The sequence below is a fragment of the Danio aesculapii genome, chromosome 14 (genome assembly GCF_903798145.1).
Source record: "Danio aesculapii chromosome 14, fDanAes4.1, whole genome shotgun sequence".
NCBI lineage: Eukaryota > Metazoa > Chordata > Actinopteri > Cypriniformes > Danionidae > Danio > Danio aesculapii.
This window is the reverse complement of record NC_079448.1, coordinates 8,272,238-8,299,996: the sequence shown is the minus strand read 5'-3', so window position 1 is coordinate 8,299,996 and position 27,759 is coordinate 8,272,238. Positions and strand designations below refer to the sequence as shown.

At 36.0% G+C, this 27,759-nt stretch overlaps 1 protein-coding gene across 1 annotated transcript in view; it reads left to right on the top strand.

Annotated features, from left to right (window-relative positions):
* The window catches only part of col23a1a (collagen type XXIII alpha 1 chain a), a 299,792-nt gene that overhangs the window by 231,629 nt on the left and 40,404 nt on the right, over window positions 1-27,759 (top strand). The window contains exons 7-11 of the mRNA XM_056472084.1: window positions 1,169-1,195; window positions 7,145-7,171; window positions 9,346-9,372; window positions 18,799-18,870; window positions 23,274-23,390. Of these exons, the coding sequence (XP_056328059.1) occupies window positions 1,169-1,195; window positions 7,145-7,171; window positions 9,346-9,372; window positions 18,799-18,870; window positions 23,274-23,390 (270 nt within the window). The remainder of the gene's footprint in view (window positions 1-1,168; window positions 1,196-7,144; window positions 7,172-9,345; window positions 9,373-18,798; window positions 18,871-23,273; window positions 23,391-27,759) is intronic.

The following is a 27,759-nucleotide window of genomic DNA, read 5'->3' as shown; positions in this document are numbered from 1 at the left end:
AAATCATCTCAGACTGGTTTCTTGAACATGACAATGAGTTCACTGTTCTCAAATGCCCTCCGCAGTCACCAGCTCTTAATTCAATAGAGCACCTTTGGGATGTGGTGGAACGGGAGATTCACATCATGGCTATGCAGCCGACAAATCTCCAACACCTACGTGATGCTATCATGTCAGTGTGGATCAAAGTCTCTGAGGAATATTTCCAGTACTTTGTTGATCTATGCCACAATAGATTAAGGCAGTTCTAAATGCAAAAGGGGGTCCAACTTGGTACTAGTAAGGTGTACCTAATAAACTGGCTGGCAAGTGTAGTCCAAATATAAAAAAAAAATCTTAAATCAAGAAGTATTTTCTAGACAATTACAAAATAACTTCAAAAATAATAAGTCAAAATTAAGTAAGTTATTCTTTAAAATGGGCAAAATAATCTGCCAATGGGGTAAGCAAAATAATCTTATTTTTATATTAAATTGATATTAATTTGGTAAACCCATTTGGCAGATTATTTTTAAAATAATTTTTACAGTGTATTTTTTTAATAAATAATAATATGATATGGATTTAATCTTTCTGTTATCACTGTTTTACTACTTTATTCTAGTGTTTGCTATTTTTTAAAGCGGATTTACTAGTTTTCGCTTTGAAATAAGATTATTTTGATGGTTTTAAGAAAAAAAAAGTCACTTAATTTTGACTATTTCTGAAAACAAGTCAATATTTTGTGCTCGACTATAAAAACGCTTCTTGATTTAAGAGTTTTTAGATATTTGAACTAGAAACAAGACAAAAATAATTTTTACGTGTATTTTTATAAATAATAATAATATAATACAACTTAGATTTTTCTGTCATTAATGTTTTACTACTTTTTCTGTATTTTACTATTTATAGTGTTATTAAACTTATTGTCATTTTGACCTATCAGATGCCATCATAATTACAAACGTTAATTATAGTATATAAAACCCCACAACAATTGAAACAAAAAAACATACAACACTATATTGTCCCTTTCCCCTTAGTTTTCCTTCCATAGTTAATCACAATTGCAATGTCATTTTGACCGCTGGACTACACAAGTTTCACCTGGTCACCTTGATCAAGGGATATTTGTAAACTCATTTTGACCAGAATTGTGGTTGATAAATGATTGATTTATCCACAGGGTGCACCTGGACCTAAAGGAAGCCAGGTAAACACATTTTAAAATCTCTACTTCTGTGTGAAAACATAATCTTTTGTTATAGTGCAGTTTCAAACATGACAAACACATACAAGCTGTGTAAATTGAGGAATTATGGTTTATTTTTGCTCTGACATCAGGGAGATTAGACTCCTGGATAGGTTTTCAGGTCATTTATCACCTCGTATATAGGGTCACACGCTATGTTACCATGAATGTCTATCTACAAATGAGATGGAAATAATGGATTACACACCAAAAAGAGAGAATTCATCATCGTTGTGGAGATTGTCAGTCGTTTGTAATGCCATTCGGGCTCTTTAACGCTGCCAAGGGAAGCCCATTTGTCCATGTAACGTAAACCACTTCGTCAGACAACCTCCAAATGCCATCCGTCTGCCCAAAAACTGTTGTTTTGTATTGAATAGCTTTTGATGAGCATCGTAAAGTAGGGTTTGTTCATCTTAAAATGACTTTTTTTGGTAAAATTATAGAATTCTAAATGTTAAATAGAGAAAGAGGTTTTAAAGGGCACCTATGGTGAAAAATCTACTTTACAAGCTGTTTGGACAGACATGTGTTTTCAGTTTTACAAGTTTAAAATGTTTTAAAACAGAGCACGTGTGTAATGAATTACAGCGATTCACTTCAGATTCACTTAATCAGCACAGCCGCGTGTCAGAACAATTATAAAAGAAGACGCTTCAATCCCGGTTTGTGGACGTTAAATCAGGTTTATTTTGTACATTAACATAACAGATATCCATACAGCAGTAGATATTACCAGTATCATGTCACATATGCGTGCAAAACGAGTGCAAAGCTTAACGCGCTGTCCCTCTCTGTGTGTGTGTGTGTGTCTGCGCTATGTGTGTGTGTCTGCGCTATGTGTGTGTGCGTATGTCTGCGATATGTGTGTGTGTGTGTCTACGCTATGTGTGTGTGTGTGTGTGTCTGCGCTATGTGTGTGTGTCCTCGCTGTGTGTGTGCGTGAACTTTGTAATGACATTGTGTGTGAATCATTGTTGCACAAAAAAATGCATCAAATACTGATTGTTAAAGTTCTTACTGTAGTATTTCTCACACACGTTACGTGAGATCTGCTTCCTGAGGCACCCGAGGGCGGCGATTGCTGACAGGCACGTGGGAACGGTGGGCGGGGAGGACTAGCCTTAAAGGCCCAGTACAAAAAAACAGCAACAACTTTTTTCCAGCTATAATATAGACACTTCAAACAGCTATAATAAATAATCTGATGGGTGTTTTGAGCTGAAACTTTACAGACACATTCTGGGGACACAAAAGACTTATATTAAATATGAAAAAAGGGGTAAAGTATGTGGCCTTTAATTTATTGTCCTTTCTACATGCTACGCTTTTCGATGATAGTATGAAGAGCAGGAATCACATTTTTAAGTCAACTTTTATGTGTAGAAGAAAATGTAAGTGATTTCAATGTCACATGGATTCCAAAAATGTTATATTTAAAGTCGTTACTCAAACTTAACCCTCTACTGCACGCATTATGATAGATCTATATAAAAAAATATTTGACTGTTTTTATTTTCTTAGAATGGCTAAACTTAAAGTGCTGTAAAAAAATTTGGCAATGTTTTTTTAAGGTATTTTCTTGACATGTTGCGATATGGCAGTGTTTCCCAACCCTGTTCCTGAAGGCACACCAACAGTACACATTTTCAATGTCTCCCTAATCAAACACACCTGAATCACCTAATTAAAACATAAGAAGAGACTCTAAAACCTGAAGTTAATTAGTCAGGTAAGGGAGACATCCAAAATATGTACTGTTGGTGTGCCTCCAGGAAAAGGGTTGGGAAACACTGCCATATGGCAACAATGACCAACAGTGGATCTAATTTAGAATCTTCATTTTTTCAATCATGTACTTCGGTTTGAAAGTAGAAACCCCAAAATTCGTAAAGGGACAGTTCACTTAAAAATTAAAAATTATTCACTATTTTCTCACTCTCAAGTTGTTCCAAACGTTTATGAGTGAACGCTAACTTTGTTGAACACAAAAGAAGATATTTAGAAAAATGCTAGAAACCGGTTACCATCAACAATTGTTGAAAAACAAATACAATGGGAGTCAATGGTTATCGAGTTCCAACAATTTTCTAAATATCTTCTTTTGTGTTCAACAGAAAACTCAAACAGGCTTGGAACAAGTGAACGATGAGTAATTGATGACAAATTTACATTTACATGTACATGTAATCGTTTGACATACATTTTTAAACACAAAATAGTTTACAAATGACTACAGTGCAAGTAATCAGATCAACAAAAGAAAAAAATATGTCAATTCAATTACAAGTAAATATAAAAAAGGATTGTCAGTGTTTAAAGAGCCCATATTATGGGTTTTTGAAAATGCCCTTCCATGTAGTGTGTAACACAGCTCTAAGTGAAGTGAAATATCCAGCTAAGGCTTAAATCTGTAAGTGTACAGTGTTTAAAACTATTGATTCATCTATAAAAGAGTCGACTCATAGTGCTTCAAACGAGTCGCCTTGATAACGAGTCATTAGGTGTTTCGCGATGACGCAGCCACGAAACACAAGCCTCGCCAGTAGTTACGCGCGCAAACCAGGGAGATTTGAAACCTGCGGCCCCGCCCACTAACACAGAAAAAACACTAGACACACACACACAGACGCCGCCGGTCGAATGAAGTCACGCTGTGCTCAGATGGATAATATTGACAGTCTCTACCCAAAGATGAGTTATTAACCTGGTACAGTACACGCGGTTACTCTTTATATTCTCTTATCACATGTAAGCCACGTTAAAAACGCGACGCGTGCCGCTTTGTTTACGGATTTAACGTTAAAGGCTTTTGTGAGCTCGCGTTCCACTGCCGTTTGTCGTTGCTATGGCGATCGATCGTAAGCTAGGAGACAGGAGACTCGTGTCACTTTCCCTAGTTCTTCTGAGGAGCGTTGTGTGTGTGTGTGTGTGTGAGAGAGAGACTCGCGTCGCTTTCCCTAGTACTTCTGAGGAGCGTTGTGTGTGTGTGTGTGTGAGAGAGAGAGAGAGACTCCCGTCGCTTTCCCTAGTTTTTCTGAGGAGCGTTGTGTGTGTGTGTGTGAGAGAGAGAGAGAGAGACTCGCGTCGCTTTCCCTAGTTTTTCTGAGGAGCGTTGTGTGTGTGTGTGTGAGAGAGAGAGAGAGAGAGAGAGAGAGAGAGAGAGAGAGAGAGACTCGCGTCGCTTTCCCTAGTTCTTCTGAGGAGCATTGTGTGTGTGTGAGAGAGAGAGAGAGGGAGAGGGAGAGAGAGACTCGCGTCGATCTCCCCAGTTCTTCTGAGGAGGGTTGTGTGTGTGTGTGAAAAAAGCCTTACACTATGAAGCGCGTGTGCACTGTGACTACTTTTATATAGTTGATTACCAGCTGGGCATTTCACTCTGTCTCGTGCTGAAGCCTGTCACTGTCGACCAATCGCAGCAGGCTGTCATCGGTCCAATCAGCGCAGATTAGCTTCGCGCTGAGGAGGGGGTTGGGAACAAATGAATCGCTGAACGATTCATATGGGAGTCGCTGGGATAATTAGGTAAAAATAAATGCAGGTTATAAGACCATCAAAGTGTTTTATGACCTTGCATGCATATTAGACTGTTGTTGGAGACCCTTACAACCTAAATATGACCCTATTTCATGTATAATATGGGCTCTTTAAATCGCTAATCGAGAGAGCTGAGAATTTTCAAATGGTCTCTTAATCATTTCCATAGCAGTACTGTATAAAGTAGATTGAATAGAGAATAGACAAGACACTGGTAGTGTTAGAAAGTCAGAGCAGTTTATCATATTAACAGTATTATACATCAACATTATATATCAAAATATAAAGTGTTAGAAGTACAAAGTTATTTTTAACCCTTTCACGCGTTAATTTTAATACTCCAGCTGATCCTCCTGCAGCATGGTGAAGTCTAGATGGGATACAGCTGAGTATACTCAGATCAAAATAGCATATTTTTGTCACACTGTAGAACAAATAATATTTTTACATTACCGTGAGGGTTTAGTTTAGGGTTGAGGTAGGGGCTGACGCTAATAAAATACAGTTAATGCGTAATTTAATAAATAATATAAATACTTCTCGTAAACTTGCTATCGCAGCTGTATCTCTTCTAGCAACAACCGCAGGAGAGATTCGAGCTGCTGCATTTACATCATGTTTATTTATAATGTTCTTCCAAAATACATGAAGGTAAGCAACTGTTTATCTCTGAGAGGAATAGAGGAAATATTATAGTAACATAAACAGTGTGAATAAAGCACATCATCCAGTTATATAAAAAAATGATTTTTATTGCCGTCTCCATAGACATCCGCGTGTATTTTACAAGTATTAAATGGTATGTTTTGCTTGTAGTTATGTGTATTTGAATGTGTGAAACCTAAAATAAAAGTTATTAGTTTGAAAGTACGGATAAATTGTGATTTTTGACAAGCGCTGCACATTTTAGCAGTTGATGACGTGCACTCTAAACAGTCCAATCACACCGGTGTGATCGTATGCGTGAAAGGGTTAAAAGCAGATATAATAGACAATAAATTAAATAGTGTTTGATAGAAAGTCAAGAATCTGTACACTGCAAAAAAAATGCCGTTCTTACTTAAATTTGTTGTCTTGTTTCTAGTCCAAATATCTAAAATTCTATAAAAAATATCTATAAATATGCCAAAATTAAGAGTTTTTTATATATATAATTAATCTTGGTTTTACTTTTGGCGTGAGATCATTTTGTTTACCTCATTGGCAGATTAATTTGCATGTTTTAAGAAAAAACTTGGTTTGCCATATTATTTCTTAAAACAAGACTATATGTCTTTATTTGTCTAATCTCCATTGGAGGCGTCAGCGAGTTCAGGGTTCAACTCTTTTACAAACAATGCTTACTAACAGATAAAGAAAAGGTGAATTTTCACATTTTCATGAAAACTACTGACAGGTTCAGAAGACGGTATCCAAATGAGCTCTGTTCCAAATCTGCGGTCCACTTCCAGAAAAGTGACGATTCAGGAATAACCTTAAAGCCATTTTACAAGCACATTTTACATGTTATGTTGACCCTTGAATTCGTTAATGACTATTTATGCTGTTGTATAATCATTATATAAACACAGACATAAATTGGCCCTAAAATAAGAATAATAACACGTAATTTGCAATAATTTCTATGACAATATATCGCACAACAAAAATGACTTATCGTGACAGGCCTATAGCTGAGAATGAGTAAAGATTGAAAACAAAAAATTGACAAAACATCAATAATAAAAGTACTGTGAGTGACAAATACCAGTTGGTCCAATGTTTCACACAGAGCAAAGTTTCCTGGGGAGTAGATTTTAAAACAAAAACAACCTAATCCTACATCTGTGATATATGACTACAATAATATCCATTTAACACCCATTTTTCTTTAATTTCTCAAAAAACCAAGATGTTTTAGACATTGTAGGTTTAGAAGGCTTGTCAGTTCATAAGGTCATCGTTAAAAAGGTCATGTGAACAACCTCATTAAAAACAAAAGAAATGTATATAGAAAAAGGAATAGGACTTGAAGTGTAAGCTTTCACTCAACTCATTCTTTTATCCTCAGTCAGTTCTACAGCACGTCCATCAATTTCGCAGACGTTAGACCATGTCATTCGCAAATGACTTTTAAGATCAAAGATCGCATCTATATCTAGTGCAGATGTGAGGTGCTTTCTGTATTTTCATTTGGAAACAAAAAAAGAGCAAAACTTTGAAGATGAGGAAAGTCAGAGACACTAATGACTCTTAGCGAATGAATTATGGTTCGCATGGGTTTCTCGAAACGTTTTTGAAGTGAACTGTGTTTTCCCTTAGACTTTTTGCCTTTTCAATTTGTCACTTTTGGACAATCTGTCTAATCATCAAATTCAACTGTTCTATTTTCAGGGGCTGCCGGGACTAAAAGGAGATAAGGTATACCTTTAATATATTTTTATCAATATTTATACAGTCAAGCCCAAAATTATTGATAATTATTGAAAGGAAATTTCTGACTTTTTAGTTTAAAAAAAGTTTTATTCCGATTTTCTTGACCGGTGTCCTGACATTTTATCCTACCCATCAGATTATGCTACCAACACTGTATTTGATCCCACTTTATATTAAGTATCCTTAACTAATATGTATTACACAAGAATCAATAGTTCGTTACAATGTACTTATTGTGTAAATATATGTATTTACTGTGCACTTATACTTGATTAAATACTTGTATGTAATTACATCTGTAACTAACTTCTGTAATTACATTTGTAAATACACTGTTGACCATCCCCTACACCTTAACCCACCCTTAAACCTACCCATGCCACCAAACCTGTCCATAACCCAACCCCTATCCCAACTCAAGACCACCACAAGTGTTCTTAAATACATTATGAACACAGTAAGTACAGTGTATTTAATTTTTTGATGCAAGTACATAGTAGTTAAGGACACTTAATATAAAGTGGGACCCTGTATTTAAATGGTTCTGAGGTTGGGGTTAGGGATTAGGTAGGTTAGAGCGATACTACAGCTTCATATCACACTAATCCACATAAAAATTTACACTGGTAGCAAAATCTGATGGGTAGCATATTACATCATCAAAATGTGCTACCTACTTTTTGAATGGGAGGAAGGACAAAGGCAGGTCAAATCGACAGAACACCGGAAATGACACAGGCTTCTCCCAAACGATAATAAGACAATGTATAAGAGGCATCATTGTGGAAAAAAAAAATTCTCAGCTTTTATTTACATTTGAACAATAACTTTAAGTCAGAATTTGTCAGGGTTATGAATAATTTCAGGCTTATACAGTAATGTGCAAAAGTTTTAGCCCCCTCCCCCAGTTCCATTTGTTGTTTTAGTGAGGGTATATTGACATTATATAGTACTTCTCATTCTCTTTATTGATAAAAACTAGAAAATACAGGTTGTAGTTGTTGTTTTTTTTTTGTCTAATTATTTAAGACATGAAAGAAAGAGTTAGAGAAAGATGGAAGAACGAATAAAAAATACTGGAGTTTCTGTCTTGGTTTGATCTGCATTTCGGCCAGAGCTGTTGTCAGTATTGCCTGAATTGATGGGATTGTTGATGCTGAAAAGTACAGACAGCTTTTAATCATGTAATTCCTACTAGAAAGCACCTGATTTGTAGTAGTTGTATTTTTCAGCATGACAATAACCCCAAACACACTGCTAATGTAATGAAATCATATCTAAAGAAAAAAGCAGCTGATGGAACAAGGACAGTCATGAAATGGCCTTCACAGAGTCCAGACCTGAATATTCTATACAGTATGTATAAGCAGTATGAGATTCACCTGAAGAGAAAAGTAAAGATAGTAGATGCTAAATCTAAGGAAGAACTCTTCGAAATGCTGACAGATGCTTGATATTAAATAGCACATCATTTCAGAAAGGTTCAAGCTGTTTTTTGATGCTAAAGAGGTCATGTTAAACACAGACTTTCGATTTTGATTCCTAAAGTAATTTTGATCTGAATATTGTGTACATATTTCCCATCCAAAAGTAATCTCTCTGCACTTGCTCCTTACCATTTAGCTAGCTAGATTTGTGCAAAAGTCTTAGCCTCCCAAAGCTGGTGGTGGCCTAAGACATTTGCAGAGTACTATATGGATGGTTTGGTTCTGTTTCTGATCTTAACTTCCCATCAAGCAGATGTTTTGCGATTTTTAAAACAACTCACAAATTTCATTAGCATTGGCTTTTGTCTTCAAACACATGTTTTGGAGAAGATGTAGACCGTGTCAGGCATCAAATTAGAGGAGGGAGAAACCTGTGGTGAATGAAGACCGGCTTGAAATCTTTTCCTGATTGCAAACAAGCACAACAAAACAAAAACTTGGAGCCTCGGGACACTTTTTCTCCCAAATCCGTTTTTCTCATTTATAGTAATTAGTTAACAGAGTTGTGCTCATTCTCTGCCCTGATTTCAATGATCGGCTCTCTTGTTTTGTTACTTTAAATAGATGTTTCTCTCTGCGTCATTTTTTCACTTCCAATACGAATAGACAAATCGCTACTGTAGCTAAAACCTTCTGTTGTTAATTGCATTTCTTCTCATTTCTGTGTTTTAGGGTGACCAAGGAGACACCGGGCCAAGGGTCAGTGCTTCATTTTTTTTCTATTACTTTAACTACAAATGTGTATGTATCCATATTACTGTACATGATGTTAACATCACGATGCATCATAAATTAGGATTACTAATGACCTGCGTGTGGCAGAGGGCTGGAATATATTCAGTATTCTCTCTCTTTCTATATCCTCTTCAACTTCCTTAAAATTTTTCTCACATAAATCCAAATACTACTATGCTATGCCATAATTTAGGTATAGGAGTTTTGGAATATTTTGATATTATCAGCATAATTTTACCTATGACATATTCATGCATCTTTGTCATAAAAAATATCCAATTTCATATAATTGTTTCTGTAATAGTTATAGCTTTGAATACGTCTTAACTAAGTATTTAGACCATAAATATTATCATTTTATATACTGACCCAACACTGTAGTTGTCTAAATAATATAGGGTATATTATACTACAATACACCAGTTTACTGTAGTAAAAACTAAAGTATGCTACAGTATTTGTTGCAAGTTTATTAATTTACTCTAGTTAATACTACAGTAATTAGTACTACTGCTTATACAGTAATAATATTATATATGCAGTATAATACACTTTAATATATAATATGGGTCAAAACACTATGGTATTAACTATACACCACCTGACAAAATTCTTGTCGGATATCCAAGTTTTACTGTACGTTCACACTAAAAGTGGCGAGAGCGTCAAAGTAGCCAGAAGTCATTCATTTTCAATGTGAGCCGGCGGCGATAGGGAGCGATGAGCGTTGCGTCTTCGCCAGTGTGGGCGTCGAGGAGAGTTGAAATCAAGTCAACTTTATGATAATTAGCTATGACGCGGTTCGTTGGCAAGCAATCGGAAGGTTGTTGCTAGAGTCAACGAGAATTATTTATATTATTTATTAAATTTCCCAGTTATTGTATTTTATTGACGTCTACCCCCACCCCAACGCTAAACCCAACCGTCACAGTAATGTAAAATGGTAGTTGTACCGAGTATTATTTATGCTATCTATTAAATTACCCAATAAATTGTATTTTTTAAAACCTACCCCCACCCCAACCCTAAACCCAACCGTCACAGTACTGTAAAAATATTAATTATTGTTATACTATGTCATAAAAAATCCTATTATAATAGATGTGCATATGGCACTTCCAGCCGGCCGTGTCTCCGATCTAGACTTCACACAATCAGAATGTAGAAGTCCACCGCTTCAGAGAAGTCCAGAAAACACAGACCTGTGAACTTAGGTTCCGACCATACTTGTTCCCAAGGGTTTGATCATTGAGGGTTTGCTGGATTTTTCAATTATTTACGATGTTTTGGCGAGTTACTGATGTGCATTGATGTTTTTTTTTTTTTTCTCTTAAAAAAGCGGGAATCTCATGCTAACTATAACAACAGTACAAAAAAGTATTGCTGCTTCAGAATATTTCAGATATGGACACATATTGGATAAGTGGAGCAAAGCCACACCACACGTAGCAACTAGATCTTCCATTGTTATATGAGTTTAATAAAAAGTGTGCAACATTTTCACGCTAGAATGCCTGTTTTTATGTAGGAATGTAACTGATTCGTTGATATGCTGCAATGGCTCCTTTAAATATGAGATCAACGTAGAGAGTTTTGACACTCTCACTGCCTTCGGTGTGAACGCACAGTTAGGAACAACAAATAATAACTTGACTTCTAGTTGATCATTTGGTATCAGAAGTGGCTTATATGAAAGACAAAGGCCTCTAGATTATGCTTATGTTACCAAAAATAAAATATGATCATGCCTTGATTTTTAATTATTTAATTGAGACAGTAAGGTCTGACTTTGCTTAGACAAAAGTCTTGTCACTTAACAGAAATAATGTACAGTATAGAATATAAAGTCATGGTGCAGTGGAAAAAGAATTAATTCCCAGAGTTCATCAAGATTCTTTGGATTCACCTTTAGTGCCTTCTCATTCTTCTTACCCCAGACATGCTCATTAATGTTTATGTCTGGTGACTGGGCTGGCCAATCCTAGAGCACCTTAACCATCTATGCTTTCTGGAACTTTGATGTGGAGGCTGAAGTATGAGAAGGAGTGCTATCCTGCTGAAGAATTTGCCCTCTCCTGTGGTTTGTAATGTAATGAGCAGCACAAATGTCTTGATTCCTCAGGCTATTGATGTTGTCATCCACTCTGCAGATCTCTCGCACGCCCCCATACTGAATGTAACCCCAAACCATGATTGTTCCTTCACCAAACTTGAATGATTTCTGTAAGAATCTTGGGTCTATGCAGGTTCCAATAGGTCTTCTGCAGTATTTGTGATGATTGGGATGCAGTTCAACAGATGATTCATCAGAAAAATCTACCTTCTGTCACTTTTGCAAATGATCAGAACTAGAAGTCAAATCTTTATTGGTTGCTCTTACAACTGGGATCGACGACAAGACTTTTGTCAGCTAGTGTGTGTGTGTGTGTGTGTGTGTGTGTGTGTGTGTGTGTATATATATATATATATACACTACCTGACAAAAGTCTTGTCGTCGATCTCAGTTATAAAAGCAGTAAATAAAATATATACTGCATATGCAAATTTTTCCGAGTATTTTAATGTTTTAAAGCTTGGAATGTTTTATATTGACCCTGGATTGGACTTTTAATTAATTAAATGATGATATAATTATTTGACAATTTAAAGATGCTTTCTCGTTTAGTTTATAAAATGGATACTCATTATGTAAATAACTATATGATATAATGAATCTGGACACATTACAACACATAAAAAATTGAATTTAAAGCCAAAGTACACTTTCATTGACTTTTTGACATTCATATTATCCAAATTATTATTTTTCGAATGACTAAAACAGTGGTCTGGTACATGCTTTTTAGAACATAGAACAATGGAGATTGATATTTCAACCCACCGAAGAGTGTCTAATGTCTATCTATTTATGTGTGTGAGACAGCGTGAGTCGCAGCACAAACACAGTAAAAAAAGTTTCCAGACTGTAGCGAAATCTGAACAAACTTCCCTGCGGGGAAGCCCTCAAAAGAGAAAAACACAGAGTAAATAACGTCTTTATTCTCTTCTAAAAATGCCACAAGTCTTATTTTAGGCTTGGGGTTTAGTCTGCAGCAAATATAATCAGTGTAATTTATATAGCGTCAGAACAATAGAGGTGAATGGAGAGCTGAGCGTGTGTGTAGTGCTGAGTAAAGCAGCAGTGTGGGAAACCTCAAGCCTCCCTCGGGCCTTCACATCCCTGCTAACTCAACCCTCATGCTAACGCTGGCATCAATACCGTGCCACTCGCTCACTTTCTCCCGCTTCTCTTTAGTTCTCACAGTTTTGTGCTCAAAAGTTGGCATACCCTGGGGGAAATTGTGATTCTTCCTTTTTTTTTATCATTGACTATGTATACATGCACAAATAAAAGGCTGCACGATATTGGAAAAATCGAACATAGCAATATTTTGTTATTCTGTGATATACAGTATATCACTATTTGTAAAAACTTGATAGCTTTAGATTGATTGGGGTGATTCTGTAGTAGGAGTGCATCAGCGCAAAATCTACAAGCATAGATAAATGCAATAAAGAAAAATATACAGTCGAAATAAACATGTTTTCCAGGTCTGACAATATTAAGGTACAGTAATTAAAAAATATCATTATTAAAATTTACAAACAGTAAAAGTTCTTATTCCTGAAGGCTTTTAAACTCCTCATACAATCACAGGCCTTAAAATATACGCAAATCGTCACCTTAGAATTATAAGGTTCTATCTGACATTTTTGTCAAAATTGAGTTATTCTTATTAAATGACATCTTATTTATCTATTTTAGTTGTTTACATTTGAAGACTTTTTATTTAAAAAACAAAAATGGTTTATCTACAAAGTCGAACTCTAGCTTGACTGTATAAGGTTCTTTCTGTGAGCCAATCAGCATTTTTAATACACACACTAGGACCAATTAAGATCAGATTTCTTTGCCATTTCACCAGACTGCTCCATTGACAGCAGGAAAGACCAGAAAGAAACACAAAATCAGAGTTGACTATATAATGCTGCCACACCACACAAAATTGAGATATGTGTAAATGTGATGATTTAGAAGCATTTTTTGACATTGAGATGAAATGTTACGTTTTACATTGTTGAAAAAGAAACGAATATTTAAAAAAATTCTATATTAAATGTAAAATATTTTTATTTGTGTATATATGGTAAGTGAAACATTTTTCAGAGTTTATTAAACTCATTTGCTTATTGTCTGAGCATTGTTCTTTTAAAGTCTTTAAATTATGGAGCATATAATTCAATCAATTTAATTCAATAATTCATATAAATATTCATCCTAAAACAAAAAATAAATGTTACAGAAAGCAAAAATTCAACTTTCTCAACTTTGATAATTTACATTTAGAGTGTATTTAGGGTCTCTGTCATGTTAATGTAAGAAAGAAAACTGTTACTCACATATTATTTGCTATATGTAATGCAAAAACTTTAAAGCTCAATATCGCAATATCATTTAGATGCAGATAGAACCTTATAATTCCAAGGTGACGAAATTGTAAATTATAATATAGACTCAACATAGCAAATCCTGCAACATGACTACTGTGAATGATCACATTGCGATGTTGATGCTGAAACAATATATTGTGCGGCCCTAGGCTCCGGTATACTTCAATCAAAGTTCTTTTCGTATTTATATTCGTCATTTGAGGGCAAAAAAAAAGAAATCGAAAAAAGGCTGAGTGATGATATGTGGTTTTAGAATACTCTGACTTCCCCGCACTGCAGAAGGCAGGGTTGTAAATGTGTTGTGTTGCCTGAGTGTACTGGTAAACACAATAACCCTGTCAGCTGAGAGAGAAGAAGAGTTTCATGAATTTCTTACAAACCAAACCTGTCACAAACCCTCTCAAAAGTATTTCCGCTAGTGCAAGTAAAGGTGCGGATATATCTGCACCAGCTCTGATATACTCCACCCACCAGTGTATTCATGTTGTGACCTTCGTGTTGTTGTGCTGGATATATTTCACCTGTCTGATTCTGAACTCTGTCCATACGAAGTTCCAAAACACTTCCTCCGATTGCATAGTCGTTTAGGACCAAAACGATCTCTGGTGTGGTAGATGCAACACAGGTTCATTGTGAAAATAAACCCCGTATACATTTCTGGAGAGCACAAATTATGTAGCCAGAGCTACATATGGCTGCGTTTCATCTTTAAAATGAACACTACAGGGTGGTATGACTCCACAGACGAGTTCTGTTTCTTTTCACGCTACCGCTGACCGCTTACCTTCGTGGGGATGGCTTCTTTGCTGTTACCTGTTTGCCCAGTTGATCGCCGCGTACGTCAGTGGATTTGAAACGCAGAGAGTAGTTGACAACAATGACAGTGTTCGAGTCCAGTGGAGAATGGTTCCAGAAAGCAGGCAAGACAAAAACAAAAGGCAAAAAATAAAATAAGCAAGTAAATAACAAGGTGATAATGTGGTAAAATCTGAAAATGTGGTAAAAATCAGGTGACCAAAAGGGCTTTTATTTTTCTGGGTTGCTTTTGAAAATACTATCTGTTGGGTTTAGGGAAGGGTGTGGGGGTATCAGTCTGTCGGTCAGTCAATCAGTCAGTCGACAGCGGCCTCTGGTGGATTTATGCAAGAAGAGCAGGTGCAAATGGCACTCGCAAGAGAAATTTGATATTTCAAAAAGCGTACACAAGAGCCTCTGGTGGATTCGCCAAACCATAAACTGCAAAAAAAAAAAAAGAAAAAAAAAGTACCTCCTGGGATGTATTTCACGCTCTCCAGAAATGTAAACAGAGGTACATATCAATAATGAGCCTGGATTGGGTAGACGCATTTTTAGCTTAGCTTAGCATAAACCATTTAATTGTATTAGACCTGTAGCATCTTACTTTATTTCCAATAATCAAAGTAAGGAACATTCTTTTTGTAAATAGGCTCATTTTACAAATCACCTAAAGTTAGATGTTTAGTTTTACCATTTACCATTACCATTTAAATCCAATCAGTTGATCTCTAGGTGTGGCAGGTGCATTTTTAGCTTAGCTTAGCATAAATCATTGAATGTGATTGAACCATTAGCATCTCATTAGCATCTTACTTTGATTATTTCTAATAATCAAAGTAAGGACCACTCCACTTTTTTCTAAAAAGGCTTAATTTACACATCACCTAGAGTTAAACTGCCGAGTTATAATTTTTAAAAAATCTTTTCAGCTGATCTCTGGGTGTGACGGGTGCATTTTTAGCTTAGCTTAGCATAAATCATTGAATCGAATTAGACCGTTAGCATCTCTCTCAAAAAATTCAAACCAGATGTTCCTTTTCCTACTTAAATCGTGTACTAAGACCAATGGAAAATGAAAAGTTGATACTTTCTTGTTCGATATGGCTAGAAACTGTACTCTCATTTTGCTGTATGAATGTTGGACAGCTTTACTACAGTCAATAATTTGGGTCCTCACAGACAACTATTACAAAACACAACCCGCTGTCATGATGTTAAAGGGATAGTTCACCCAAAAATTAAAATGTGCTCACTTTTTACTCACTGTCAAGTGATTCCAAGCCTTTAAGAGTTTCTTTTTGCTGCTGAAAACTAAAGAGGCTATTCTGAAGAAAGCTGAGAACCTGTAACCATTGACTTCCCTGGTAGGAAAACAAATACTATGGATGTCAATGGTTACAGGTTTCCAGCTTTCTTCTTTTGTGTTCAACAGAAGAAAGAAACTCATAAAAGTAAATGGTGACAGAATTTTGGGGTGTACTACCCCTTTAACAAGACAATACAGAGTATAAAGACACTGAACTGAGTGATTTCAAATTTGATTCATTTTTTTTTCCCCATGTTTTATTTTCTCCAGTGTTTTGTCTGCTTGGTCATGTTCTCTTTAATAAAAAGGGCACATATATTAACAATTTTCCAAGGGTATGCAAACTTTTGACTGTCGGCCACATAAAGTTACCACTTTGCCACAGTTCTCCCACAACACGATTCAGCATGACGGTGAATAGTTATGAAATAATACTTGCACTTCTCACTTTTTGCCTGTTTTCATTCTCAAGCCTTTTCAGTAAGAGAAAGTGACATCCGTCCTCACTTAATGCTTTCAGCTTATTTCAGATCTCTCGCGGCAGTCATGTCACTTTCTCTGATCCTCAGTCCAGCCCTCTGAATGTGGTTCAAAGAGACAACAGAACATAAATGCGATGTCCAGACCAGAGTGATTTAAAACAGCTAAAATAAATCTGTGGGTTTTGTCCAGTGCTATTTCTAGATGGCAAGTTCAACAATGTTAAGAGTATTTGGTCATTTTTGTAATCGAGTCTTTACTTGTTTTTAGGCTGTCCAGACACATTGTCATTTTTGGTTTGCATGTGGGACTAGTATTTTTAATTTTCATGACATGGCATGAGTTTGGATTACTGTGATTTTCACAGTGACATAAAACATCTATTGGGCAACGTTGAACAGTCATAAGCTAAAATATGATTCGGTCAGACATGCAAACAAAGCTTTTTTTCAGATGACATACAGTTTACATTGGTGACCATATAAGGGCGTCCCCTAATTATCACAATGTTTTGAGGAATAGGAACCATATTTTGTCATACATTTGACAATATTTGTATAGTAGACATCAAATAGTATGAGATGGTTGGTGGTATTTAATTTGAATGTAGCCTCTGAAAAACATCTAAAATATTTTTAAACGTGGATTGCTGTAGCAAAGTAATGCTTTACAACTCTGATGCGCAAACTCTGACTTTCGCAAATGAATAAATACCTGTTTCTAAAGATTGCTTTATGTTTAGAATACAGTATTATGGTTTAAATATAACTGCAAACAGTCCCAAAGGTTAAAGGGTGACAGTAAAATCTAAAAACTAAAATAGGTATTCAGAAGACTAATGCTGTGTTCACACCAGATGCGGCGTGTAAATAAGCGCATGGACATATTGAGTTTACTCTCGTCAAATTCACTTCACGCGTAAAATTCATTTTACAGCAGACACAGATTCGCATCATGGGTGGGGCTTCTGTCTCCCCGGTGACTCTAGTTTCGTTGCTATATGGCTAACATGGATTTATTGAGTGTAGCTGTGCTTTAAGTGCTTTAGAAAGGTTGAAAAACAGCATAGATTCGTTCGGCACCGTGTCTGAGTCTACTAGATTGTTTCAGTGGTGTACCCAGCTCCACTCCAGTGAGTTTATAATTTCCTCCAGAAACTAAACCTGGATGATAGAGGCTTTTAGCGGTGCTTCCGACTGACCCAAGCCCAGTTTGATGATCTGGTATCCAGTGTCGGCAGGAGGATTTCCCCTCGGGACACTAACTGCAGGCACTATGTCATAATCACGTCCTACAAGAGCAAGCTCCTGATTGGTTAATGCGGCACGAATGTCCGCAAAGTTCCGATTTTCCAATTCGAGCGATACGCAGAATTTATGTCAAACACGCAAAATGCTCAATTCGCGCTCCCTTATTCGGGCTTATTGCACCGCAGGATTTCTATTCGCGTCTTTGCATGTTGTAATTTTGCAATACAGCGTGTAAATCACTTCATCCGCGTCCAGTGCGAATGCACCATTAGACCTTTCCAACGATATAAAGTTTGTCATGATTAAATTACGATTTAATTGGAACATACATTGTTAACAATTTCCAGAATCTACAGTAACTTGCTGTAAATCAATTGCAGCAAAAATACTGGATTTAATTTACAGCACTATTTATATTACTGTATCATTATTTACAGAATTATATGTATATATTGAATGTAAAAAATACAGTAATTTTCACAATGAAACTTTAAAATACAGTAACATGCTGCATAACTGCCCTACGGTAAAAACAGTTCCTTTTACAAAATGCTGTGTCATTTACAAAAATTGTTAACAGTGTAGTAAAGTAAATGTAAGCATCCTGCTATCATGGCATGACACTTAAGAGATTAAGATATCTCACTAACCCAAAGCTTTAAAATAGTAGAGTACATTGCATCTCATAATGTTGTGTTTGTTTCCTGTCAAACATTCGACACACAAAATGGCCAAATAACTGGTCTGTCAGTCAAACAGTAGCTAAACTGACCACAAAGGTGCTCTGTTGGCTTTGATATTTTTCCCATTGCTTATTTTGATGACCGGTCTCTGTGTATGTGTGCTCCTCTGTTCCTCCTGTTCCTCTCGCAGGGCCATGGCACTCATGCAGGTCTGCAAAGTAATCAGATTCTCATTAAGGTTTGTCCCTTCTCTGCTGCCGTAGCCTCCATCGAGATGCCTTCGCTCAACGTCGCCTGAGATCTCGCTCCGTTTCCGTACTATCCTTCGATTTCCCTCTGTCTTTTCTTCCTCCATGTATTTTCTGGGTCTTTTTCTGCACAGATGGTCTTTCCTCGCTACGATCATGGCTACATCTCAGCCGATCAACCCAGTTTCCAGAGGCGTATGCTGAAGGTAGCATGTGTGCAAGGCATGTGCAGATTCTCCCCTTACCACACTGTAAAAAAATATCTGTTAATTAACAGTTTCCGTATTTTGTGAAATTTTCTATTTATTTACGGTTGTGAATTGCATTATGGGATGCTGATCTCTGCTCTGTCGACTTATGATGTTGAAAATTCAACTCTGCAGTTTATCAAAGTGACTTTTATTGACATTTTAGTCATGTGAAATAATGTATGAGAAGTAATATATAGAGAAATAACTCTGTAAAATAACAGAAAGTGTACTGCTAGTTAATTAAAAGGCTTTTGTACTGTAATATACGACACAAACTCAGACAATATATCACTTCAAACTATTAAAAATCTTAATAAAAGGCACTTAATTGAACTTTTGAAGGTTAAAAGTTGTTGGAAAAAAGATCAAGTTCCCATAATGCACACATAAACTGGGAAAACATTGGATAAAAACATGAATCACAAAATATGGAAAACAAATTGACGGATTTAATTTTTTTACTGTGTAGAGCTTCATCTCCTCATCTCTGACTCATGTTGCGTGATCGCCTGTGTTATTGTTTGTGCGTCTCAATATTTACAATGCCATAATCTCATCCGTGTGTGAAATATCTGAGCGCTGCATGCAAGTCTGCTGCTTCAGTGAATGTGGCTGATCAAGTTTTCCAGCACAGCCAGAAAAGTATTAGTTATGGGAACACTTCACTTGAAGGGGTCTGTCATTAAACCTTTATAATCACGACATGACACAAGTTGAAATTATGAATGAGATTTTATGCATGCTTATGACAGTTGTCATTTAAGTTTTATTTTCATATTGTTTCTAGTGGAAGAGAATGTTAAATGAGTAAACAGCGGGCGTGGCTTGTTTTTTCTACTTAGAGCTAATTGGATGTAATAAAGTAGGCATTTCATTCAGAAAGAGCGGGAAAAGAGTTTCGGGAGAGTTATTACAACCTAACAGACTCCTCCTCTTCACCATTTCTGTGTGAGGTTATAGTGCTGTCTAAACTGACAGTTGAAGGGGCGTGGTTAAGTATGTTAGCCACGCCCAATGCCTCAGACAGACTAATCCGAGAATTTAAGCAGCAAGTGCATTTGCAGATTTTGATTTAATATTTCAAGGGAAAATATTAAAAAAATTCTTGATGACATGCACAGATGAATTGTTCGTTACGAATCTAGTAATGTGAGCTAACGAAATCAATATGGTTAGTTTTGATTCGATGTGTACTTTAAGTGTCATGTAATTTTTAATGCGAAGATGATTGGAATGTCTTTAGAACAGAATACCAAGACAACAACTTGTCATAAATCTGTAATAAACATGATTGTCATGAGGCCATTATAATTGTGTCATGTATTTTATATCAGCATAATTAATATTTTTTTTGGCCTCTACTACTGTGGTACAAATGGAATTTGTTATTAAAATGTTGTTAAATATCTTCAAATAGGAATGCTGTTGTTTTAAAATTAGTATTGTAATATTTTAAAAAGATTGTAATATTAGTAAAAAGAGTATTGACACTTTCGCTGAGAAATCTTTATGAAAAACTCAACTTTGTTCACCAAAAGACGCAATCAGACAAATATTCATGACACAGTTATAATGGCCTCATGACAACCATGTTTGTTACAGATTTATGGGAAGATATGTTGTGTCAAGTTGATAAACATATGAACAACATAAACTCATTCTAAAAACGTAGCTCTCTATACCTTTCTGGAGATCACGAATGATGAATTATAGGTGCATTTCATTTTTGAAACGAACGGTTTGATGCTATTCCTTTTCGCGCTTACCAGCTGACCGCTTACCTAATGGACGGCATTCCGGCTGCTACTAGTTTGTCATGTTAGCTGATCATGTATGTCAGTGGACTTGAGACACAGAAAGGAGATGACCCTGACAACAGGGTTTGAGTCCGGTGAAGAACGGTTGCCAGAAAGTGGGTAAGACAAAAACAGAAGCCAAAAAATAAAATAAACAAGTAAATAACAGGGTGAGAATGTAGTAAAACGTGGTAAAAATCAGATGAGGGCTTATCTGTTTTGAATTGCTTTTTAAATTTGTCGGTTGGGTTTAAGGAAGGGGCTGGGCGGGTCAATCTGTGCTTCTAAAATTCTATTGGTTGTGTTCAGGGAAGGGTGGTTCAGTCGATCGGTCAGTCAGTCAGTCAAACAGTCAGTCGACAGCGGCCTCTGGTGAATTTACGAGAGAACAGAGAGTAGGCGCGAATGCCACTCGCGAGAGAAATTTGAGATCTCAAAAGCATACACAGCGGCCTCTGGTGGATTCGTGAAAGCAAAAACTGCAAAAAAATGTAGCTCCTGGCACGTATTTGACGGTCTCCAGAAATGTATATAGAGGTACGTTTTCAGGATGAGCCTGGGTTGCATATGAAAGACATATGTATTTAAAGTAGAACAACTGTACAAATGACACGTAATGACGTAAATATTTATATCCATAATATGTCTAGTCATGATTATAAAGGTTACCGAAATTATATTTTGCATGAAGAAACTAAATGCATTTGCTCACAATCAAGAAGTTCTAAACACCACTTTTAACCTCAGGTATAGAAACGTTTTACACCTATTTATTCAGAATCTCTGCTTTATTTCTTCTCTTCATTCCATAGAGGTTAGACATACATTCAAATCCAAGTAAAAACATAAAAGCCGAGGACCTTCGTCATTGGACAGACTGAAGTGTAATTCTAATTTAAACCAGAACTGATGCTGTTTTTCATGTCTAAAACTGTAAAGCTTCTTGCTTTAAACTAATCTTCCATATAATGTGCTGTATAAATAAACGTGACATGACTTGAGTGCCAAATTCCCAAACATCAGCATTGCTTTTTTAACTGCTGCAAGTTCCACATGAAAAAAATACCATTGAGCTAACTTTTTGAACTATGTAAAGTGTATTTTAAAGATACATACAGTTAAAGTCAAAATTATTAGCCCCCCTGAATTATTAGCCCCCCTTTTTATTTTTTCCCCAATTTCTGTTTAACAGAGAAAAGATTTTTTCAACATATTTCTAAACATATTCGTTTTAATAACTCATCTCTAATAACTGATTTATTTTATTTTTGCCATGATGACAGTAAATAATATTAGACTAGATATTGTTCAAGACACTTCTATACAGCTTTAAGTGACAGTTAAAGGCTTAACTAGGTTAATTAGGTTAGCTATGCAGGTTAAGCAAATGTTTATATGATTTATTTACAAAAAACACTGTGTGAAGTAATATTTTCTGTCTTTTAGTAGATTTATTATATGAGAGACTTGCTTTGTTCACCAAACAAGTGGATCTAATTGGATGTGCACTGTAAACCTTAATTAAAAGTATGAAGGTTATAATTTTTATTTCTTGTTTTAAGGTTTTAGCTACTATACTGCCAAAATCATTCCGCATATATCCGCAGATTTATTTATTTATTTTTCACAAAATTCTGCTCCGAAATAGCATAAAATGTCAGCAGATTCTGTCTGGCCCTGGTTATAATCTTATGGCTTGATGCCTAGCAACCTGCAGCCAATCACATCCCTCATATTTATGTAGCTGCGTCCCAAATCGCATACTTATGCACTATTCTATGCCATGTTGTAGTATAAATAGTATAAGTAGTGCGTTCACACTGAAAACTCTAAAAATAATAAGTGCACTTTAATTACCCGGATGATGCACACATTCAGCTGGTAAAATGAAGTGTGGAATGATGGACACTTCACGCACTCAATGACCGCAGCTTTGCTCACGTAGCGGAAGGGGCGGAGCTATCTTCGAGAGGGATTATAGCGCCTTCCGATGGTAAATGCGGTTATACTCATGACAGGTATTATTTGATAGTTTGGTCATTTATTTCACTGATTTGGCAACCGTCATCAAGGAAACGGTTTGAATACCGCTTAGTAAAAAAACATTAGTGTGCCATTTGGGATGACACTACATACATATGCTGTTGAGTGTGTAAGTGCATAAGTACATAGTGCATGAGTACATAGTGTATAGGCCTAGTGTGCCATTTGAGACGCAGCTCATGTTTTCACACACACACACAAAATGGTGTCTTCATGTAAATAGGCAATTTTAAATTAGAATGACCCAGAAGTTATCATTTAATAAAAAAAGCCCTAGATATTGCTGATAAACACAAATATCGAATAAAACATTGAATCAAACATGAAATTATTTAGTAAAAAACCTGAAATATTTTCTCCTTTTCTGAAGTGTAAAAACGTAATTGTAGTTCTTATTTATGGACCACTATTAGAGAAGTCAGATTACTTACAAATGGACTATAATTAACTTCTTCCAGTTCTTGTGTTTTTATCTTTTTCTGTTTCATTCAGTATCACATGTCTGTATGTTTCCATCAGGGTGATCAAGGTCAAGCTGGCCCACCTGGACCTCCAGGCCCTCCTGGAGCACCAGGCGCAAGAGGGCCCCCAGGAAACACAGGGAAGGACGGCCCCCGTGGCCCTCCGGGAGAGCAAGTAAGTACCTCGGAGCATTTTTACATGCCTTATTTGTGTTTCAATGTGTAAGCAAAATCATTGTTAAAGGTTTACTGCGTTTTATATTGAATCCAATGTGTTTTTTGTGAATTATATTAGCTAGGCTTGACCTGGACCAAAGATAACAGATAAACCAAAACTGGACCCAGAATTCAAAAGTAATAAGAGGGTTAAATTCCCCTCTTCAGCGAAATGTAAACCACAAAACTCAAAAACATAAAAACTAATAAGTCTGTACTGGAAAATGCACTTGATTTTTAACATTCAGGAATTACAGATATCATAAACATAAATTCTCTTCAGTCAGAGCCATAAAATATATTGTTTATGAGAGTTTTAGTCATTTACTGTTCCTTAGTAGTGGAATGATCTTCCAAACCTAAAATGCTAAATTCCTGATAATATTTAAAAGACAGATGAAAACTCTTCTCTGCATTAATAAATAAATAAACAAATACATATTTACTTACGACACCAATCTATATTTCTTCGTTAGACACAAATGACTGCATTTTGAATGGAGGGTGAGTAAATTATGACAGAATCTCTTTGATTTCTCCTTGTTCTAGCAGTGCCTGAAATATTTTATTACTAGCATTTCTCATGTTTACTTTTTTCTCTTTATGATACATTTCTTGTTGTAATTCTCATTTGTATATAGTTTTGGATAAAATGAATTTATTAATGATTTTATTTAATTTAGAAGTCAAAAACGTTAAGCTAAAAATTTTAAACATTTAAAACCGGGTAAATTCATTAGTTATTTAATGTGTGTATGGATAAGTAAAACATTTGTTGGTTATTTTGTTTTAAGTGTATGAAATTCTCTTCGAAATAATTAAATTAGGGCGACACGGTGGTTCAGTGGTTAGCACAGTCGTTTCACAGCAAGAAGGTCACTGGTTCTAGTATCTGCTTGGCTAGTTGACATTTCTGTGTGGAGTTTGCATGTTCTCTTCGTGTTGGCATGGGTATCCTCTGTTTGCTCCGGTTTCCCCCACAGTCCAAAGACATGCGCTAAAGGTAAATTGAATAAAATAAATCGTCCATAGTGTATGAGTGTGTGTGAATGTGAGAGTGTATGACTGTTTCCCAATACCGGGTTGTGGCTGGAAGGGCATCCGCTGCGTAATACATATGCTGGAATAGTTGGCGGTTCATTCCGCTGTGTCGACCTCTGAAATAGAGACTAAGACGAAGGAAAATGAATGAATGAATAAACAAATCAAATCAAATAAATCGAAGTGAACTGAACAAGAAAAACTGCTACCTAAGTTCATTTCATCAAGTAATTTGAACAAGCTGCAACATCCTTTGTTTGTATTTGAGTACGCACCAAGAGGGGCACCTTTTTACCAAAGTGGGCCTTAAATGTACTATTGGATTTATTACATGAAGCTGTTTTTGTACTACATCAGCCTGTGGTGTTTAAGAGTTGTACTTTAAAGGTTAAAGGCATTAGCATTGCTCCGCTCTGGCCTCAGTCATCTGACGGTTGTGTTTTGCTCAGCCAGGGGTGATGGAAAGAGAGAGGTTAAAGGGGAACGGGGCAAACCCAGTTCATCATTTCCCCTGGTGGGGCGTTTGAAAAGCAGAGCCAATGCCAATGCGCTGCGACCCACCTAAAGCTAAACCAAATATAGTTTTTAAAGCTCAAGACTCATCTGGTTTGGTTAAGACACGGCCACTGTGTGTTCTTTACCAGATCTACTGTTCCTGAATGTCCTGAAAAGAGATATGGCACAAGTTCAGTCAGAATTATTAGCCCCCCTGTTTATTTTTCCCCCAATTTCTGTTTAACGAAGAGAAGATTTTTCAACACATTTCTAAACATAATAGTTTTAATAACTCATGTCTAAAAACTGATATCTTTCATCTTTGTCATGTGCATAATATTTTACTAGATATTTTTCAAGATACTAGTATTCAGCTTAAAGTGACATTTAAAGGCTTAACTAGGGTAATTAGGCAAGTTAGGGTAATTAGGCAAACTGAAAAAAATTAGCTTAAGAGGGCAAATAATATTGACATTAAAATGGTTTTAAAAAAAATAAAACTGCTTTTATTCTAGCTGTAATAAAACAAGTAAGACTTTATCCAGAAGAAAAAATATTGTAGGAAATACTGTGAAAAATTCCTTGCTCTGTTAAACATCATTCGGGAAATATCTGAAAAAGAGAGGGCGAATAATTGTGACTTTAACTGTATGTTTCCAACCTTGCATGCGTTAAATGAAGTTCATCATTTGATAGTTTATCATTAAAACAGATGATCTTGGACTAATCGTGGACTGGAAGTAGCTCCATTTTTATTATACAGTGTATTTGAGGTTGGCATGATCCTTGAGAAGCATCTGCGCTTATGCAAGGACTCTAACTAATAACTCTTTATTATATATTTTTTCGCAATACTATGAATAATTCATGCACAGTGGTAGGCTATGAGAAAACCAGTACATCCTGCCTTCTGTTTCTGCTTGATAAGACAATATGTCCTGCCGTTCTCCTAAACTGTTAGTTTCACAAGCCAAGGTTTTGACTATCTGCACTAAATCTGCAGCATATTATAGCTTATTCTGGCCAAGTGTACTGCATTCAGATATGAAGAGGCCATCTGATTGACATTTTAAATTACTAGGCTTTAGTTAATTTTATATGATATTTATGGGCTTGGCAAATATGAGGGAGATTTCCTTTACTCTGATTTTTATTATTATTATTATTAAAATACAGTGGGGATCAAAATTAGAGAACAATTACTTTTTCCAGAAATAATATAATCCTCATTGTTTAAATTTGGAAGGATTTTTAGTTGTTGTGGGCCTATGATTTCTTGCCACTGCACAATTTGAATGCCTTTTGATTCCATCAATCAATCCATATTTTGATTCAGTCAATCAGTCAAGGCTGTTTCATTATGTGAATGTTGTTGTCTTTTTCAACTGGTTTAACTTTTAGCCTGTTGATTCTTTCTGCTGATGAAGGCTTGCTCACTGCAGTCCAGATCCATTCAAAATGAGAGACTGCATGTCGTGATATAGATCCTCAGGCTGTGAATAATTACAGCTGTATTGATAAGCCAATTCTCCACTGTAACCTATTGTCAACTGTCTTTCCACCATCCTTTTGGGGAACTAGATTGAGTTACTGCCATTGTAAAGATGCAATATTCTAGACATCCCAGTTTCTCTTGCTGTGGCTGAAAAGGATCTTCCCTTTGGTCTTCTCCTGTCTGAGGGTTTCAGTCACTTTAGGATAGCCCATCATCTTGCAATGACATCTGTAAAGTGAAGCTGACAGTTACACAAGGTTTGTAAAATCATGGGCTCTATGCACTGCTAGAGTTTTAAAGCCAACGATAAACTTATGGTGAAAGCTTAATGTGACTATTTTAAATTTCACAACGTTGCTTTTACAGCATCAACGTTGTAATGTAATAACAATACATTCAGTTAAATAGGCTTAAGCATTCATTTAGTTGTTCAGACGTAAAACGAGATGAAAGACCAACAGGCTAGCACAGAAATTCCATTAATAATACTGGGGTAAAATAAACTGTCATATTTTAGACATGGTGGGGGAAATGGAATTTAATGCAGTGCTTCTCGTCTGATCTGAGACCCACTCCATATCGTATATCTAACAGGCAGTGAAGATCGCTGATTTTTAAAGAAATCAGATCTTAAACGTGACTGTTTTATAATGGAAAGATGGATCACCGGAAGCTCTTGGGCTGCCTGGCTAAAAATTAAAAGTCTGTGTGCATATAGCCCATCAGGAAAATCACCACCAGAAAATTAACACTAATAAGGCAAGCATACTTTCATTTTGATCAGTGTTGTTTATCAAATATGTCATGTATTAAAGAGCCCCTAGTATGGGTTTTAGATGCCCTTCCATGCAGTGTGTAATTCAGCAGTAAGTGAATAAAAACATCCAGCTGAGGTTTATATCTGAAAGTGCAGCATGTTTAAAATTATTGATTCTTTAATGAAATAGTCACTCAGAGACACGAAGATGATGATCACTGACAGATGGAGATTCGGCTGAGGGGAATAAAGAGTTAAAGTTCATTTTCACAACAATACTACAGTATTGCCAACTTAGTGCTGTTTGTTCCTGTCATTTTTCTGATGGTTGATACAATAATCTACGCTGCAACGTGAGATTCACCGGCCGTTTGCTATTAAAGAAAGTAGCAGCAAAGACTATTATGTATGAAACTTTAACTTTGGCACTTTGTCAGTAAGTCTTACAGTTCATATAGACCAGTTTCTTCTTCCTTTAGATCATAACATGTAAGTGTCATTAAAATTGTTGCCTCTTCTTGTGTAGTTTGCAAAATATGT